Source organism: Eptesicus fuscus, chromosome 7, assembly GCF_027574615.1.
Source record: "Eptesicus fuscus isolate TK198812 chromosome 7, DD_ASM_mEF_20220401, whole genome shotgun sequence".
In the NCBI taxonomy this organism is placed as follows: domain Eukaryota; kingdom Metazoa; phylum Chordata; class Mammalia; order Chiroptera; family Vespertilionidae; genus Eptesicus; species Eptesicus fuscus.
Genome location: NC_072479.1, coordinates 99,552,591 through 99,572,159, shown reverse-complemented (window position 1 = coordinate 99,572,159; position 19,569 = coordinate 99,552,591). Strand labels below are relative to the sequence as shown.

Genomic DNA, 19,569 nt, shown 5'->3' with positions numbered 1-19,569 from the left:
CCAGAATTCTTTTTCAGCCCAGAACAGAACATTGATGCACAATGTATAAATAGTTAAAATATTTTTATGTTTCATAGAGGAGTCAGAAAAATTCATCCATTTCCCAGTTATACGAATTTTAAAAGTTTGAGTTTAGCAAAACAAAACATTTTTAGTCCTCATTTCTAGAATGAGGTTTTGAGACTTAAAATCTGATGTGCTGTTCAGTGTAAAAGCCCTGGGCGCTCTGCAGTGTTGACAGATAGCTGGACCTCACTGGGCGGCTGTGTTGTTTGAAGCGTGGATGTACAGACTTGAGTCATCAGATCCCATCTAGTGTTGCCACGGCCAGTCCTACTGTAAACTCTCAGTCACAGACTCCAGCCTCTTCTGTTTCATCCCCTGCCCAGTGAATAAATTAGGTCAGGAAATGACCACAGAAGGAAAAGACAGAACCTTCGGAGATTGTTTATATAGTCAGTAAAGTTGCTCAGTGGTTAGAAAATAAAGCAAATCAATGCTGTATTGACTGAGATTTTTCTCAGAACAATTTAACTGTTCACTTTTAACAAAGATATAGCTAAAAACTTTTTCCTTTTTTCTCTGAGTGTTGTCTGTCTCAATAATCTATATAAAGAGATAATATGCAAATTAGCCAGGACGCTGTAACAGTCACGACCGGCTCAGGAGAAGGCTGTGCGTGCAGATGGGCGGGAGGGGACTGTGTGTGCGGTGAAGCAAGCCACGGATGGAGCAGGCCTAGAGCGGACACACACAGTGGGGGTTGCCCAAGCCAGCGCGGTGCGCCAGCAGTCCTGCCTCTGCGCATGAGCTGCAGAGGAAACACCTTTTCTGACCGCTCATTGGCTAAGCTCCCCATATGCCACTCACAGTGTTCTTGGTAACTTGGGTAATAAGAATCCAAGAAGGTGATCTAGGGTTTTCCACCTCACTCCTGGAGGAAAAAACGACAGTCCGCTGCTGGAAGGGCTAAGAAATGTCATATCCTGCCCTAGCTGGTTTTGCTCAGTGGATAGAGCCTCGGCCTGTGGACCGCAGGGTCCGGGTTCGATTCTGATCAAGGGCATGTACCTAGGTTGCAGGCTTCTTCCTGGCTGGGGCCCAGGTCAGGGCTCATGCAGGAGGCAACCAATCAAAGTGTCCCTCTCACATTGATGTTTTTCTCTCTGTCTTTCCCTCTCTCTTCCACACTCTCTAAAAATCAATGGAAAAATATCCTCAGGTGAGGATAAGAAAGAAAGAAATGCCATATCCTATGAAAGGCATCTTGAAAATGCCTAAAGAAAGTTGTCATTTTTTCGTGATGAAGGGACTGGAGTCCATGTTGATGAAAACACCTTGGTGGCTGCGGTGGCTGGCAGTGGCAGCAGCAGCAGGATGATGGGGGTGGCGCCTTCCCCTGATCAGCCTGGGGGCCTCCCACAGAGTGAGGCCAGACTGTGGCTTAGGCCCGCTCCCCACATCAGTAGGACATCCCCTGAGGGCTCCTGGACTGTGAGAGGGGGCAGGCTGGGCTGAGGGACACCTCCCTCCCAGTGTATGAATTTCGTGCACCGGGCCTCTAGTTAGTCTATATTAAGGTAAACTTAAAGTTGAGAATGTCAAATGGGAAATCTAATTACATTGAATATACATTTTCTATTCCTGTGTCCATTCAGTACCGAAATCTACTTTATATCCCCTTGGAGTATCAATTTAGTAGTTCTCTGTCATTTTTCCTTCGTAAATGTCAATGTGCCTGGCTGGTTTTCTTTCCTCTAGCTTTTCCTCCCCTTTGTGGCCTGACCTGCTCATCTTCCCTCAAGTATAGAATACCTGTCACCTCTTGTAGTTTTTCTTGTCCCTTGCCCAATGCCTGCCTCCATCCAGGAGAAGTCCTGCTCCTTCAGGTGAGTATTCTGAGAAAGCGAGAGAATGGGGTCCACGCATGTTCACCTTTCTAATTAGAAGAAGATAAGAGAACATGGTGCAGTGTGAGAAAGGAGGTGGATTCGCACATGAAACTGGGCTGCCTGGTTTTGAACTCCTACTCTTCCACTTCGTAATATGTGACCTTGGGCAACTAGCTTAACCTCTCTGTGCCATAGTTTCTGCCTCTGTCAATTGGTGATAATAATAGTACTAGTATCTTCCTCATAGAATATTGTGAGAATTTTAAAAAATAATACATTTAAAGTACAATATAATATAGTGATTAAGTACATGTACTCGAGCCAGACTACTAATGTTCGAATGCCTGCTTTATTACTTTGGCAATTTTTCTATTCCTCAGATTCCTCATCTGAAAAGTAGGCTAAAAAATAGTACCTACTATGTTCTCAAGTTTAAAAAAAAGAAAGTACCTACTGTTACAATTGTTGAAAGAAATACATTAGTTAAAATATAGAGAGTATGTAGGCCAGTATTGGCAAATAGTCAACACTATCTAAATATTACTTATTATTAAAAGGCTTACATAAGAATTCAATGTATAGTATACACTCAAGAAATAGTTGCTATTTTAAAGGATAGTCCCATTTTTCAACAATATTCTGTAAGAAGAAAGCTCAAGGTTTTGAAGAGAGGAAAGCATATTAAAGCCACAATATGATGCCACTACCTTTCCTCCTCCCACCAAATAATTTAAATGAACATGGCAATACTAAGAGTAACTAGAGCTCTCATACACAGTTGAGTATAAGTTAGTACAGCACTTTGAAAAAGTAATCCTCTATTAAGGCTGAACTTATGCATATCCTTAACCCAGCAAATCCACTCCTAGACTCATTTACACACACAAAAGAAATGCATGCTCCATGTAACAAGACATAACAAAAATATTCATGTAACAAAGAACTTAATAGCCAAAAACTGGAAGCAGCTCATATAAATTCTGTATGTTTATAAAACTGGGGGATGGGGAGGATGAATTACGACGTGTATATAAAATACGTGTAAAAGAAGGCAGACAAAAAAGTACATATGGTGTGGTCCCCCACCCCCTGCTTTTTTTTTTTTTTTTCCAAAAATGGCAAAACTAATTTTGCCATCAGGATAGTGGTGACCCTTCGGCAGGGGACCTGTGACTGGAGTAAAGCCCAGGGTGCTTCTGGAGTTCTGCTACTTGATCTAATGTGATGGTTACCGGAGTGTATTTTCTTTGTGAAAATTTGTTCTGCTATATGCTTATTATTTGTGCATTTGTATCTATTATGTATGTTAAACTTTAATTGAAAATTTATATTAACTCAAAAAGCTTGAGAATTTTGGAAACAATAGTTCACTTTTTCCACTTGCCAAACTTTCTAGAATTGCCCAGGCTGGGTGGCTCAATTGGTAGGAACGTTGTCTCATGCACTAAAAAAGTTATAGGTTCAAGTCCGGTAAGGGCACTTATGGGAGGCAACCAATCGATGTTTCTCTCCCTCTTTCCTCCTTTCTCACTCTAAAAAATAAGTAAAAAAACAAAACCATATCCTCAGGTGAGGATTAAAAATATATTTCATACTTTAAAAATTTGTAGGTGTTCACTTTCAGTGCAGATGCAAGAATAAATGGTCCTCCTCACATTATCTGTCTGTGATTTTGGCAGCCAAGATTGGGGAATACAAAACAAAACAAAAAGTAGGTGCTCCTTACAATGCCAGAAAGTTAACCTATGTGGCTTCTAACCTTTTCTTAATTAAGGTCTCCAGGACTGTAAAAAATTCAGGAGCAACAAATACGTAGCTTGGGGAACATATGTTAATGTAGTCATTAGTTTTCATTTATCTGTCATCTCACATACAGTGCTACAGATACAGGAACTACACATGGGGTGGGAAAAAGTAGGTTTATGATTGTGAATTTGCAGAACAGAGTTTATTCTTGTATTATTATTTCCTAGAGGCCCAGTGCACGGATTCGTGCACTGGTGGGGTCCCTCAGCCCGGCCTGCGCCCTCTTGCAAATCGGGACCCCTCGGGGGATGTCAGACTGCCAGTTTCAGCCCGATCCCTGCAGGCCAACGCCACCTGCTGCTTCCACCTGCCGCTCCCACTCATCCTGGCCTTGCTGCATCTGCTGCAGGCTTGCGTCCAGTCAGTCCCAATCGGGAGAGGCTCGTGCCACTGCAGCGGCGCTCGCCAGCCGTGAGCCCTGCATCTGGTGCCAGTTGGTCAGCTTTGCGGCTCTCCTGCTGTCGGAGCACACTGGCCACCAGGGGGCAGCTCCTGCATTGTGTGTCTGCCCCCTGGTGGTCAGTGCACGTCATAGCAACCGGTTGACCTATCAGTTGTTTCGTCGCTTAGGCTTTTATATATAGAAATTAACCAGAGGCCCGGTGCACAGATTCGTGCACCAGTGGGGTCCCTCGGCCTTGCCAACAACCTCTCGCAATCTGGGACCCCTTGGGGAATGTCGGAGAGCCGGTTTTGGCCCGATCCCCACAGACCAGGCCGAGGGACCCCACCAGTGTACAAATCCATGCACTGGGCCTCTAGTATGCATATAACATCTTTGGTTAACCTCTTTCCACCCTCCTCCATGCCCCCTTCCCTCTGAGACTCATCAGTCTGTTCCATGCTTCCATGACTGTATGTTGAACGTCTGCCCCCTGGTGGTCATTGCGCATCATAGCAGTTGGCTGATCACTTAGGCTTTTATATATATTGTATTATTTTTCCATATGAACAACTGTAAACCTACTTTTGCCCACCTGTATATAAATCTATACTAATAAAAGGGTAATATGCTAATTAGACCAGGAGACCTTCTGGACAAAGCCATGGTGGCAGGGCCCAGGCAGAGGTGGTTAGGGGCAATCAGGCCAGGAGGAGAGGAAAGTTGGGGATGATCAGGCCAGCAGGGGGGGTCAGTTGGGGGCGAGCAGGCTGGCGGGGTGGGGGGCAGTTGGGGGCAAGCAGGCTGGCAGTGGGGGGCAGTTGGGGCGAGCAGGCTGGCGGGGGGGAGGCAATTGGGGGTGAGCAGGCCGGCGGGGTGTGGGGGGGCCAGTTGGGGGTGAGCAGGCTGGCAGGCAGGTGAGCAGTTTGAAGCCAGCAGTCCTGGATTGCGAGAGGGATGTCTGAGGGGTCCCATATTGGAGAGGGTGCAGGCCGGGATGAAGGACACCACCACCCCCGCCCCCCCATGCACAAATTTCATGCACCAGGCCACTAGTTATATATAAAACTGGTTTGGAGCTGGAATCAGTCTTTTTAACTTTTCTAGAGTGATACACGGACATCCTGCAGACCTGAGCTGGTGCTTGTAAAGTTTGATTGAAGAAAGTTTCATGTAGTCCAGCTGTGAGATGTAAGAGGCAAGGTTGAAGGTTCTTGATAAGCATTCGTTATAATTGGTGCTCTTGCTTATTGCTTTGGTGTCCGTGATGCGGTTTTAGTAACTTAGTGAGTTCCTTCTTTAGACGGAATTTGTTTTGTTTAGTCTACATTGTGCCCATATTGATGATTGAAAACCTTACGTTTTTGCAGGTCATTGCTTCATGGCTCTTCCTATTTCTGCTATTTTTATATCACATGAATCATTGCACATTTAAGCCATCTGCAAGGCCTGAATGGAATGAGATAAAAGCTGCCATCACTCAGATTGACACTTGAAAAGCTGGTATTCATTCGGAGTTTATTCCTGATTATCCTTTATATTTTAAAGTCTCAAACTTCATTCCACAATAGTTGCTAACATCTCTAAGAAAAGTATCTCTGATTCACAGTTTTGTTTTGTTTTTAGTTGAACATTGGGTCAAAGGGGAAGGATTTGTTGTGTCACCCAGAAGAATCGGTTAGGGATTCAGTTCTAATTCTACTGAAATAATAAGAATAGTAGGTTCCATCCCTGTTTTAAAATATGTTGGTTTTAATGAGCTCAGGTTTGGCTTGTACATCAGAGTAAAACAAGGTTCTGAAATTTCCAGGTGAATGCTTCAAAATAAATGGTTTTTGAATGCTTAGGATATATCACACCTACTAGATATTTGTCCAAAGTGTTTCTCAACATAGCAACATTTTTGAGGATTTCTTGGGGGAGGGGGTGATTAGATGAACGCAAGTCTGGGATGCTGCAAAAGAGACTCATGATTAAAAATGCCCTCTCACACACACTTGCACTGTAGATCTATACAAATCTATCATTTATATGTGTGTAGTGGATTAGTCAGGCTCCCTTAAAGCCTTTCCAAACAAATTTTCTCAACGCAACTTTGCTCTGAGCAGCGAAGGTTGGTGTATGTGCTGAAGTTACCTGGATTCTTGTGAATTAGGGAGGGAAGTACAGACTGCTTTCAGAGTAAGAAGTGTCTTCAGTTTTTAAGTAAAGTGGCCATTGTCACCAAGAGTCTCCTCTGTATAAATAATACGTTGGTAGCCCAGTAGTCATAAACTCTGGAACTCATAGAGGGAATAAAATATAAAAATATTCCTTTGTTTCCTGAAATGATAGACCAGAAATGCATTGATCTTCACAACTAGTACAACAGACTCTTCATTTTCAAGACAAGAAGATCTAAAAAATAGAAAGTTTTACTAAGAATCTAAGAGTAATGGTACTATTTTTATTTGTTATTTTTTTAAATATGTCTTTATTGATTTTATTTTTTTTTTGAGAGAAACATCAATTTGCTGCCTCTTGCACGCCCCCTACTGGGCTCGAGCCTACAGCCCGGGCCTGTGTCATGACAGGGAATTGAACCTTTGGTGCACTAAGGGACACTCAGCCGCTGAGCCACACAGGCCATGGTGGTACTATTTTTATATCTTCAGTTATCCTAATGTATCCCATGTGGTCTTGGGCAAGTCACTTAGTATTTCTGTTTCTCCCATTTTACTAATGTGCTGTAGATATTCAAAAGACCTAAATTTTATTTGTAAACTATAGCATTTTGAACATAGATAACATTTTTCTTTGTTTTTTCTCATAGAAGGACAACAGTAATTTTTGCCTAAAAACACTGTTTGAGAATGATTGGGTGGAGGAGGATTGTATTTTACATAATTCTTGTGAATTAATTGTATTAATTTTTTGTTCACTGTTTATTTCTTTGCTTAGCAGACAGAAGGCGGAGCACAGACAGATGGCCAGCCATCACAGACACAAAGTAGTGACAATTCAGAGAGTAAATCTACCCCTAAACGGCTGCATGTCTCTAATATCCCTTTCCGCTTCCGGGACCCCGATCTCCGACAGATGTTTGGGGTAAGTCTCTGAAGTCATTTTGAGTTTACAATTAAAATATAATTTAATCTACCACATATTATTAGTCATTAGTACTTTAGGATAAAACTACAAGTAGATTGAGGAAGATCCTGGGATGAATCGATATTTTCATCAGAAACTTTTCCTATCACCTGTCTACTAGGCACCAGCTTTGCAAATTCTCACATAAATAAGGTGACCATTTGCTTGGACGTGAGACTTCCAGTGCTAAAATCAGGATAAATAGCATTTACCACCTTTCAGAGTGCTGCAAATTAAATGATACAATATCTGTGAAAGCAGATAGTACCTGTGTTTTGTTTTCACTTTCTTGCTTATAACTCAACAGAGTCAAGACCAATATCTAAAATCAGGTCTGGGTGTTAGTTTGCTACCTCTGATGTGTTCTTCCAGCTGTCTAATTCTTCCCCAAATCAATCATAGAAACAGTGTAAGAGCAAAGATTTGGGAAAGTTGTTCATCGTATATTAAATTGGGAAAAAAAAGTACATGTGGAAATAGTTACATGCCTATACATGCCTAAGGAAGAGCCAGGAAAGCTGTCTACCAGAACTAAGGTGGTGGGATTGGAGGTGATAATGAACATGATTTACTTTCATAAGTTAAAGAAAAATGAAGGGGAAGCAAAACAGCCTTCAAATCTTTCTACATGGGATTTACTTCTTAAAACTGAGACATTTAAAAATTAGAGCTGTCGTGGGGAAAATCCCTAGTTCTTGCCCGTGTGAAGAGGCATGTCATAGGAAAACTCTCTGAATATATTCTGAAGACAGCTGCCACCATACAGAGGGGGGTGATGCATGAGTGAGTGAATTGAAAACCAAGTGGAAAAGGAGAAATGCTCAGCTCAGTGGTGAGGAAAACTCAGAAACGGGTATTGGGACCTACCAACAAATAGAAACATGGATGTTAATGTTAAATAGGTTTTTGGGGGGATGGAGGATGGGGAGACCTGTTTCTTTTTCAGACGAAAGTAAAGCATGCAGATAAAAAGCCGACCATAAACAAATGTTTTTATTTTTGTCTCTGCAGCAATTTGGCAAAATCCTAGATGTAGAAATAATCTTTAATGAACGTGGCTCCAAGGTAAGCTCCATTTCAGCATTAAGTCAGCTTGGTTTCTTTTTAGTTTTGTTTTATTTTAAACAGTAATTAGTCAGAAAACTTAAGCTTTTTCAAGCCTGCAAAAAGTATCCCCAGCTGTCTAGCTTGGGTTAGATTATCTCTAAAAATAAGCTGCCACATGGCCAAACTTTATCTTGATACCTAAATCAGGAGAGTGACGGCATAGAAGCAAGAGGAGTTGGAGGGGAGAGTGTGGCAGTCAGGAAAACAGGATGTAGGACCAGTCCTTCATCAGACTTCAGTGTGCCCTAAGCTTCTTATATTAAAGGAAGAGAGAGAAGACCAAAGAAAGTGAAATTCTATGAAAATTCTATTCTGAAGTATCAGAACAATTCAGCTTTTAAAAATAGAACTTTGAAATGACATGCTCAGACCAAATTTAATATTTCAGTTATTCAGTTAACTTGCTCTCTCTTTCGAATGAATTTTGACAAGACTTCAATACAGGGAGTATAGTGACTCAGGACTTCACTATGAACTGATTTCCTCCTCTAAGTTAAAGCCATACACGCCAGCTGCAGAATACAGCGAGTGAGTTTTTTGGCATAAGAATTAAAGAAGTAACAGTGTGCAAATTGGGATGTGTATTCTCTTCGAAATGTGTTCTATACAAGAACTGAAATATTTTTAATTAAAATATTTTCCCTTAATAATTCACTATTAAATTCCCAATCTGTATGATTTAGAATTTTTACTAGTATACAATAAAATGAGCAACGGTGTTATTAGGAATGAGTGAATGGTAAAGTCTTACAATGGCATTATGAGAAAAGATTTGATTAACTGAATTTTGAAGTTTTACTTGAAAGTTTTCTTCCTCCTTAACAAATTAAGTACACCCCACAGACACAATCAGCTGTGGCCAAGCTTACAAATATTTACCTTGCTATGTTCAATTCTACTGTCATTTTTAGGTAAGACCAGTTTTTTATTTTTTTTTTTTAATTAAATATTTTTTTTTATTGATTTTTTTACAGAGAGGAAGAGAGAGGGATAGAGTTAGAAACATCGATGAGAGAGGAACATCAATCAGCTGCCTCTTGCACACCCCCTACTAGGGATGTGCCCGCAACCAAGGTACATGCCCTTGACCGGAATCGAACCTGGGACCCTTGAGTCCGCAGGCCGATGCTCTATCCACTGAGCCAAACCGGTTTCGGCAAGACCAGTTTTTTAATTAATTTTCATTGGGTCAGCTCTACTGAGCTTTGAAAATAGCCCTTGGCTCTGATTAAATATCTAAGAATGTAATTTGAGAAAACTCATTTATTTGCTCTATTTAACTTAGTATTTATCTCTCTAATTTCTTATTCCAAATTAATACCACCTCTCTACAGAGTTATATACCTGCTGCCCCCATCTGTACCAATACAAATATATGTACTGTTGGAATGCTCCTGATCATTATTCCCTTCCTTTATAGAATGCATCAACACTAAAAGTGTTTAATTTTTGCCATAATAATTATTTTTTAATATTAAAGAGGTAATTATATTCTAAGCTTCCAGTTTTCTGTTAAAACAAAAAAGATTACTATGCCTATACAGAATTTTCTCCAGCACTTCTTTGGTAAGTATTTTTAAAGTGAAATCAATTCAAACTGTAACCAGTAAAACTATGCTTGTAATTTCCTAACAATGGATTTCTATTTCTTTGTCATATAGTTTGCTTTTATTTTTTGTGACCTTTTTAGATACAAGGTGAAACAATGACAATGGTTTAGAGATGAGAAGCACATGAATGTAAAATAAATATGTGAAGATTATCTACACTGTTTATCTAAAGTAGCGGTTTAAATGTTTTTGGCTTTTAAGTGTATGCACTTAAAATATCCTTAACAAGACTTGAACAACCGAAAGCCCAATATAATTTCATCAGGCTCCTTACCAAGAAAATAATTTGATTGAATTCTTTGAAGCAAAGGAAATTGATCTTTCTTAAGGCTTCTTTCATTGACTCCAAGGATTTTTAAATTTACCCGATTCAATTGCTTCTCCCCTATAATTTTCATTTTAAATGACATAAGTCTTCCTCTTCTCTTTGGGAAATCTAAAAGCATATACTGCCTCTCAGCTCCATGCTGCGTCCTCACTGCCCCTTTCCCTTTGGGCTGCTGAAGGGAAGACAGACTATTACTAATTGGTAAATGTTGTAAAACAAAGCACAGAATTTGGGATTGTCTTGAATCTGCCTACAAGGACTGGTACAAAACCCGTTTTCACCCTTGCCCTTCTGTTGTTAACTAAAATTCTTTGCTGGAATGGGCTCCTCTGGAACTGTTTTAGGCTCGTTAATAGAGATTTATGTTGGAGTCAAACCTAGATACCTCTTCTGGAATCCACCGAAGATAAATTAAACAGTACTTTTCTTTTTTAAAATTAAGTTTAGTTTCTCATTTCTAATATGTTTGGGGTTGACTATAAAATTACATGTCTTGAAAGAAACCTGAGAAAAGGAATCTTATGTGGTCCTATTGTTCAGTTAAGAGTCGTTCAGTCTTTTAAGAGTGCTTTCTGTACAGAAATTAGCCTTATTGAAAAAATTTTTAAAGCAGTAATGGAATAACTAGTCACAAATTAATTCTGAGATAAATAATACTTACATGTAAAACAGTATTTAACCAAATGGCTCCAAAACAAAAAGCAACTCTTTGCCATGTTTTATTTTTTATAATGAGACTTTCAGCCCAGGGGTGTAGAATATCCCTACCTAAAATCGTAAGTGGGCACTGGATGCTGCCATGCCCATCCCTTCCTGCCTGCCAACACTCCACCTTTACAGCTTGCCTGCAGAGTAGAATTTCTGTGCTCCAGGAAGTAATTGTCCCTTTGTTGCTGACTTTTTTTTTTCTTCTTTGACCTTCATATTGTGCATTTGGTTTACCTAGATTATGGAACAAATATATATCATTTACATGCTTACACGTGCACACTACGCATTTAAATTATTTCATGCCATTTAAAAAAATCTTTTTACTCCCTAGTCCGTTGTATAAATATAAAGTCAGCTGTATTTAATTTTCTTTGACTAACTGAAACAAAGATAGACTATCCTTTTGAAAGTGTTCAATTAGGATATATGATGAAAAATGGTACCCCTGCCAAAATATTAACTAAGGTACTCAAACAGAATCTAGAAAAGGATTATACAGGCATGTGTAGCTATGTTCTCCAGATTTCACCAGACATAACCCAGAATTAATATAAACAAGAAGATATATGTAGAGTGGCCATATGTCCTGGTTTATCTAGGACAATCCCAGTTTTTATGCCTGTTGTCTTAACATAATTATTAATAATGTCCCTTTTTCTCCGTAAAGTGCCAGTTTGAACAGTAAATTATATTGTCCTTTGAGTGACAACTTTTAAAAAGCACCCTTTTAAAAATGATTATAAAGGGAAAACAAGATGTTAATGAGAAATAGAAAAAAGCATATGTAGCTCATTAAAGAGAATATTCACTAATATTCTCATATATTTCCTTCCAGTCTTTTTTTCTCACATAGAATCTTAAACAGAACTCTAAGTAAGGGTCACCCCGTTCCATCCCCAGTACTCTTGACCTTGCATTCTCTGCTAGACATTTTGTTATGTTTTTTTGTTTGTTTGTTTGTTTTTTATTGATTTTTTACAGAAAGGAAGGGAGAGGGACAGAGAGCCAGAAACATCGATGAGAGAGAAACATCGATCAGCTGCCTCCTGCACACCCCCCACTGGGGACGCGCCCACAACCAAGGCACATGCCCCTGACCGGAACCGAACCCGGGACCCCTCAGTCTGCAGGCCAACGCTCTATCCACTGAGCCAAACCGGTTTTGGCTCTGCTAGACATTTTTAGAGCCTGCAAACTTGTTGCTTTTCAAAGTTTATTCCATTGTTGAAATTTAGATTTCCCACCATCCTGTTCATCATCATCCAGCCCTATAACAATTTGTGATAATTATCAAATTTATTAAAGAAGTACGCATATGCTAACATTTATATTTTTCATAAAGTTTTTTCAACATACTTCTGGTAGAGTTGTCACTTGAAAGGACATGTATGTATTATAATACTGAATGTGTAGGAGCTCTTTACTTCTTCAGACGGTACCAGTTATTAAGTTGATGAAAGGACCGCAAAATAGAGCACAGCAACAGTTATTGAGCTTGCTAGGAAATTTTTAGTTGATGTGTTATTCCTTCTCACAGGTGGATTTCTGGAATGATGGAGATCTGTCTGGTTTGGCTAAAGTTTAAGCTGGAGTTAGAGAAGATAAAACCTCTGTTTCCATTCCTCAGACATACGTATTATGCTCTAACTTCTCCCCTATTTCCCTGGCTTTCGGTTTCATGGAAAAAAAGGATTATTTATTTACTTATAAATATGGTCAAAAGACTGTATTGAAATTGCACTAAGTCAGCATTTGTAATTTTCAGTAAAATTGACAGGTAATGCTGAGATGAAATGGTTTTCATTGTACTTAAAACTGCATTAACAGTGCATGTATTTCCTAAGGGCTTAGTTTATTTTCTTTTGTTACCATTTTATGGGTTTTAGTTTTCTTTTTCTTTTATTTATTTTTTAATTTCTGTGTTCTGGCCATACCCAGGAGAACCGTCTGCTTTTGATTTCTCCCTAAAAAGTTACATGGTAAATTTTCTTTCTCATTCTTCTGAGATGGAAAAATTCAAAGATTATACAAATTAAAAAGTACTTTCACAATGCTCATCCTATTGCTTGTTATTTATTGCAGTCTGAGGCCAGACTAAAAAGGTGACAGTTATTCGGCTTCTATGCCCTTGATGATGTCAAGGCAGGTGATAACATTTTGTCACACTCGGAAGAAGCTTTAACCACAACCAATAACCACAGTATTCCTCGATTTCCAAAAGAGAGCTGGTAATCACTAATGTGACACAGGTGTGTTTAGTTTGTTCCCATAGAAGGACTTTGGGAACTGAGAACCGTAGGTAAAAGTATAAAGCACATAGACCTACATTGTCCAGCACAGTGGCCTTGTTGAGCCCTTGAAATGTGGCAGGTGTACATTGAGATGTGCTTTAAGTGTAAAATACACACTGATTTCAAAGACTTCACACACAAGAAGAATGTCAGACATCTCACTCATAGTTGTATATAGTCAGTTAAATAACATACATTATTGAAATTAATTTTACCTAGTTTTACTTTTTTAATGTGGCTAGTAATAGTTTTAAATTATATGTGGATTGTGTTATATTTCTGTCTGATAGTGCTGGTGTTGACAAACATATCAACACGATTTCTTAAAATAAAGGTTTACTTTTTATCTGTTTTTTATTTTCTTACATTCCTGATATATTTTCTCTTAAGAGTTTGACATTAAACCTTAGTTTGACTTTGAAGCTAATCAGACTGGTTAATGTTTCCCTGTTTAATATATTGCTCATTTTAAAGCTCTTCTAAGGAAAATGTTAGGATTGGACATAATTTTACTAATTTTTTTGAAAGCAAGAGATCTGAATGGCCTGACTTATTAATGTGAATTAGATTTCTAAGAATGAAGGCACATTAAAACATAATTTCATATAAGCATACTTTCCTATTAGTAACTTTTTGAGCCTGGATAATCTGTGAATATCCTTAGCTCAATTCCTGGCACATTTTCAAAAATGTTACATTTTATTGAAGAACATAGTACATTAAAACAAAATTTCAGCCTTTATTTGAATTAATATTCTTGAAACAAAATTGTAAATGTGATAGATAAACAAACCTTAAGTTGAGTTGATGGAAAATTACATTTGACGTTTCAACATAAGAGAAAAGCATTTTAAGGCCGATACATTAAAAATGTTGTCATGCGTTTCACCGTCCTAATCAGACTTTTAATTCTATGAGGTGTATTAATTTCCTATTGCTTCTGGACAACTTGCCACAAATTTGGTGGCTTACTACCACACACATTTATTATCTTACAGTTCTGGAGGACAGAAGTGCAAAATGGTTCTTTCCAGGCCCATGGTAGGCAAACTGCGGCTCACGAGCCACATGCGGCTCTTTGGCCCCTTGAGTGTGGCTCTTCCACAAAATACTATGGCCTGGGCGAGTCTATTTTGAAGAAGTGGCGTTAGAAGAAGATTAAGTTTAAAAAATTTGGCTCTCAAAAGACATTTCAATCGTTGTGCTGTTGCTATTTGGCTCTGTTGACTAATGAGTTTGCCGACCACTGTTCTAGGCTAAAATCAAAGTGTTGGAGAACTGCATTCTTTCAGTAATTTTTAGGGATAATCAACTTCCATGCCTTGTGCAGCTTCTGGCGCGGCCCACATTCCTTGGCCTACAGCCCCTTTCCAGATGTATCCAGTCTTTCTCAGGCTGCTCCACCTGATTCTGACCCTCCTGTTTCCCTTGTGATTACCCTGGGCTCACCTGGATAATCCAGGACACTCTCCCTATCTCCAGATCATTAATCACACCTGCCAAAGCCCTTTTGCCCTGTAAGGTAACATTCACAGGTTCCAGGGATTAGGACAAGGCGTGGGGGGCATTATTCTTCCTGCCACAAGGTCTATTTATCTTCAAAGGAAAGAAAGAAAGGCTCTTTTTTCTGTTTCAGATCAGGGCTCCCAAAGCATTGCCAAGGCCTTCCTCCTCTTACCCTAGGACCGAGGGCCTGGGTGAAGATGTCTGTAAAGATGGCTTTATTGTCATGTATTTGGTGTCTTGATCAGCATTTCCTTTTACATATAAGCACCTTTCTTTTAAAAACAATTTTAAAGCATTTGAAGGTGAAATTTTGTTCCAGAATATTAAAGTCATTATGGACAGAAATCTTACACCAGGTGCTCACCTTGGTCATTGCTGACCGCACAGTGTCCGTGCTGGTGACACCGCCCTGTGTTCTGTGGGAGATGCAGTTATGTCCCAGGTGTCCTGCCTGCACATCCAGAGAGGAGAGTCACGGAGCACACTTAGCAGTTGGATTTGAGGAAGAAAATTAAAGGATTTGGGAACTAATGTAGTTTAATAAATAGAATACTGAACTTGGATTTCAAGGCTGAATTTTAATTTCCTCACCATTAGCATAGGAAGAAGCTACATGGAAGAAAGAAGGCCTTATTGATGCTTTGAGCCTTGTTGCTTATTGAGTACTTAACCTCAGTTTGACTCAGTTTCTTTACCTTCTAAATGAAACCAGCAGGTTTAGCCTTTCTGCCCCATGGTTTTGCTTAAAAGGCAAACATCTATGTATGTATGATTATATGTATATAGGTAATAGTCTTAATGCTCAAATTAAAAACCTAGCTTTAGTATGCACATAATTCATTATGTAAGTATTAATTTATTAATTTTATCCAAGGCATAAAATATATGAGGCTGTAGCAAACAGTTGGATTACAGCTAATAATACTTCTAAAATGTGATATAAAACTCATCGCTATCTGTGACCTCTCTTAAAAGGTTTAACTTTCTGGAGGATTCTCCAGAATTGGAGACCTGGTTTCCTGTCTCCAGCGGATCTATTATAGACAACAAATGGTGGAATTAATTAGTAACTTGCTCTTGTATACCTATACATACTAACATCAAAATTTGATTTTTAAAATGTGTTCCCATTGATATTTACAACACATTTATTTCTTTTTAAGGGAAGTGTTAACTAATTTACCGGTAATATTCCATCCCAAGCCAACATACGTTGAAAATTTTCTATCAGCTTAGCATTGCACCTTCTAGGGTGTTTATGGTGATATCCAAATTGAAGGTAGAGATGATCCATTGGAATCCTCCATGCTTCGCTGCCCAGCCATATAATCTTTTAGAATGCTGAGCGATCCGATCCTTTAAGATGATGGAGTTGCCTTTATAAAATGTTATTGAGAAATTTACACCGTTTACCATCTCAGTTAAGAACATGTTTTGTGTATACAGGAGAACTCAAGGTAATAAGCTGTAAAACAGAACTTGAGTAACAAAGGGTTCCAGGTTGTCCTACAATGGGATGTTTAAAGAATGCTAGAGGAACACTAGAGCTATTGAGAAATGAGGACTTTCCCAGAAATTTCTAAGAATTTACCACTCTACGGATGTAAATAACTTGAGAAAATTTTATAGTTGCATCTAAAATAAAACAGATATAGTGCTATATGAAAAAATTGTATAAGAATATAGTAAATCCTGCTGATGTTGAAATTAACAGTATGATTATAACCCATGCAGTCTTTTCAAATACACTGCAAACAGTAAAGTGGGTTAGCTCCCTGGTCTCCTGTTTTGTCCACGTAGTGAAATAAAGCTTCGTGGGTTTTTGCTGTTCAGTATCTACAATGGACAAATAAATTAATCCTAATTCAAGGTAGCAACTGTATTACTGTTTTATGGTATTCTTTTCTTGTTGAATAGTATGCAACTGATGTCACTAACGTAGATCTCATTTCCTTTGCCTTTTTGACTATTCCTTTTTTCTCCATATGTGGAAAATCGCTAATACATTTAGTAGCAGATGCAGGTGTCAGAAATTGTACAACTTAGGCAAATTTGGATAAGCAATTTTCTGAAATTAAGGTGAACATACAAGGCTGGGCAGAAGTAGTCTTATAGTTGTTCGTATGGAAAATAATACAATCCTATATAATAAAAGGCTAATATGCAAATTGTCCCTTCAACCAGGGGGCGGGGATCAGCCAACCAACTGCTCGTGGCCCCTTCCCCCGGTCAGCCAGCCCGATCGGCCCAGATCAGGGCAGACTGACCAGACCCCACCTGTGCATGAATTGGTGCACCAGGCCTTTATTAATCTATAATAATAAAAGCTTAATATGCTAATTATACTGGACATCCTTCTGGACAAAGCCAGGCCTGCAAGGGAAGCCCAGGTCCCGGGTGCCAGAGGGAAGCTGGTGCCGACAGCTGAGGGAAGGAAGGCCTACTCTTGCACAAATTTCATGCATCGGGCCTCTAGTTAAATAATACAAGAATAAACTTTTGTGTACTTATAATTGTAAACCTACTTTTGCCCACCCCTGTATTTTTACTCTATGTGCCAGTGTGGTCTTTTAAAATTGTCACTGAAGAAATGTCATTGACTGACCACTGCTTAGTGATAATTCATTTGCTTAGACAAACATGAGTGCTTTTCTTTACCACACCCAATACCTACAGAATTAGACATCAAGATTATGTCTTAAATTGTCCTGTTTCCAAGGTGGTACAAGCAGGAGGCAAAGTGGGGGCTCAAATGATTAGATATCTTAAAAATCTCATTACAAAATGATTATACTTAAATATCAGTTTTCGTGTAGAAGTTACTAGGGAATAATTGAATAATGAAGTATTTTCTTAGTATTACATAAAGGAACACGTATATTAACAGCATGAAATGAGAGAGAAAAGTAGGACATTTTAAAAAAATACTCGGATTCTTGGTTGAATAATTTAACCCGAGTAACTGTATACCTTAATTTTGGTCTGGCCTCACATGCTTTATGTTTTATTTTATTGTTGTTATTATTGATAATTATATTATTATTACTACTACCACAACAGTTCTTTATTCTCTTACTGGATTTAATTTCCCTTTACAAAATATGCATGGTCCAAAAATGTGACTTCGGGAGCATATTGCTGAGTTGTTGCTGATGTCAGTTTCATACTGTGATATTTTGTTCTCTGTTGACCACGAGATCAGTATTTCAATATAACGATGTGCATGTTTTCCCCCCTTCTCCCGCTGCATGCAGGGATTCGGGTTCGTAACTTTCGAGAATAGTGCTGATGCAGACAGGGCCAGGGAGAAATTACACGGCACCGTGGTAGAGGGCCGTAAAATCGAGGTGCATGTCTTCAATAATTCAATTTCTGGTTTATATTTTTGTTTCTCTTTTTGTGTATTGCCTCACTTATTTCACATTTGGAGCCCTGTCTTGTTTGTGTGTGTGCACACATGTATGTGTGTTTGTGTCTCTGTCCTTCACCTTCTTGCACTAAAATATATAAAAGCAACACTTCTATCCTCCTCCCCCGCCTTTTTTGTTTGGGAATTTTAATTTTATTTTACTTGTGTGTGTGTGTGTCTGTGTATCTTTCATTTACTTTTTTCCTCCAAGGTGTTCATCCTTTGCTCTCTTGATTTTTTTCCTTTGCTTCAGTTTGCCAGACTCCAAATTCCTATGATCAGGCCAATATAAAACTATCTTTAAAAATGTCTGTCTCTATCCAGTTTATAACATTGTGTCCTGTAATAAGTCAAGGGGCCAGCCAATGCCCTCTCTCTCTCAGGAGGCCAGTCGCCTCCAAGTGTGTGATAAGCAAGGAATAGAAGATCCTAGAGTTTGTTGGGAGGGAGGAAAGAATCCACAACTCATCAAATGTATTTGATGTCAAGAATTTCAACAGTTAATGGATAAAGTCCTCAAACAGAGGGTTTGGCGGTTGCCTGGTGTTCACCAGCCCTTCTTGATAAGGCAATGAAGGTTAACTGGCTCCTTTCCCCGTCCCCAGTTTTGAGAAGTATGAGATATAAAATCCACCATTTTGAGTAAGATGTGTGCATATTTTGCTTTTTTCCCCCTCCCTTTCCAATGGTTTAGCATTAAGGGCCCTTCACTTGACTCACTCTTTCCATGGTAACCATACACAATGCTGGCGATGGTGCCCGTTGGCGGTAAGTGAAACCAAAGCACTAGAGAAGAAGCTTTATAAAATGTAATTACAAAACAATTAAGCAAGAAAGAAAAAGTCCATCTGCCATCTCACATTAACACTACAAAATGTGATTTGACTTGTTGCTCCTCTTCCTTCCCCTCCCCCTTTTATTTTCAATGCTGTGGGTAATGCCGCCTGGACTTTGGATGTACATTGTTTTGTAGCATCTGAGCTGTTTGACACTGACGTCATGGTGATCGTCCCCCTTGCACATCTTACTCAGAGTTACCGAACTCCAGTTTGGCTGGTTTTATTAATGCACTTCCTGCCCCTACTTCCTTTCCTGCTTTTCCTCTTTCCCGAACCTCTGTTCAGAGCTGACTGTTCTTCCTTTGCCTTGATGGCTCTCCTTCCTGCCCTGACTTTCTCTTTTCCCTGCCTTTTTGTTCTCTTTACCCAAGTTCTGTTCCTGTCCTTTCCCCTTTTCCTTTCCCGCCCTTTCTCTCTGTTCCATGCAGCTATTGGTCTCTTTTGCTGACTGGTGGTCTCTGATTGGTTCTGGCCATTTTTCTTTTAAGTGCTTGGGTGCTTTCTGCTCCAGCAGCTAGTGTAAGCTCTTGCCTCATTCTCATTCCTGTCTGTGAGAGCC

At 39.3% G+C, this 19,569-nt stretch overlaps 1 protein-coding gene across 15 annotated transcripts in view; it reads left to right on the top strand.

Moving 5' to 3' along the window:
- RBFOX2 (RNA binding fox-1 homolog 2) overlaps positions 1 to 19,569 on the top strand; it is a 251,098-nt gene that overhangs the window by 210,325 nt on the left and 21,204 nt on the right. For 7 of the 15 annotated variants that reach the window (XM_054719467.1, XM_054719470.1, XM_054719469.1 and 4 more), the window contains 3 exons: positions 7,021 to 7,167; positions 8,221 to 8,274; positions 18,017 to 18,109. In XM_054719467.1, coding sequence (XP_054575442.1) covers positions 7,021 to 7,167; positions 8,221 to 8,274; positions 18,017 to 18,109 — 294 coding nt within the window. The remainder of the gene's footprint in view (positions 1 to 7,020; positions 7,168 to 8,220; positions 8,275 to 18,016; positions 18,110 to 19,569) is intronic. The other 8 variants (XM_054719468.1, XM_054719472.1, XM_054719473.1 and 5 more) reach the window with 3 other exon arrangements.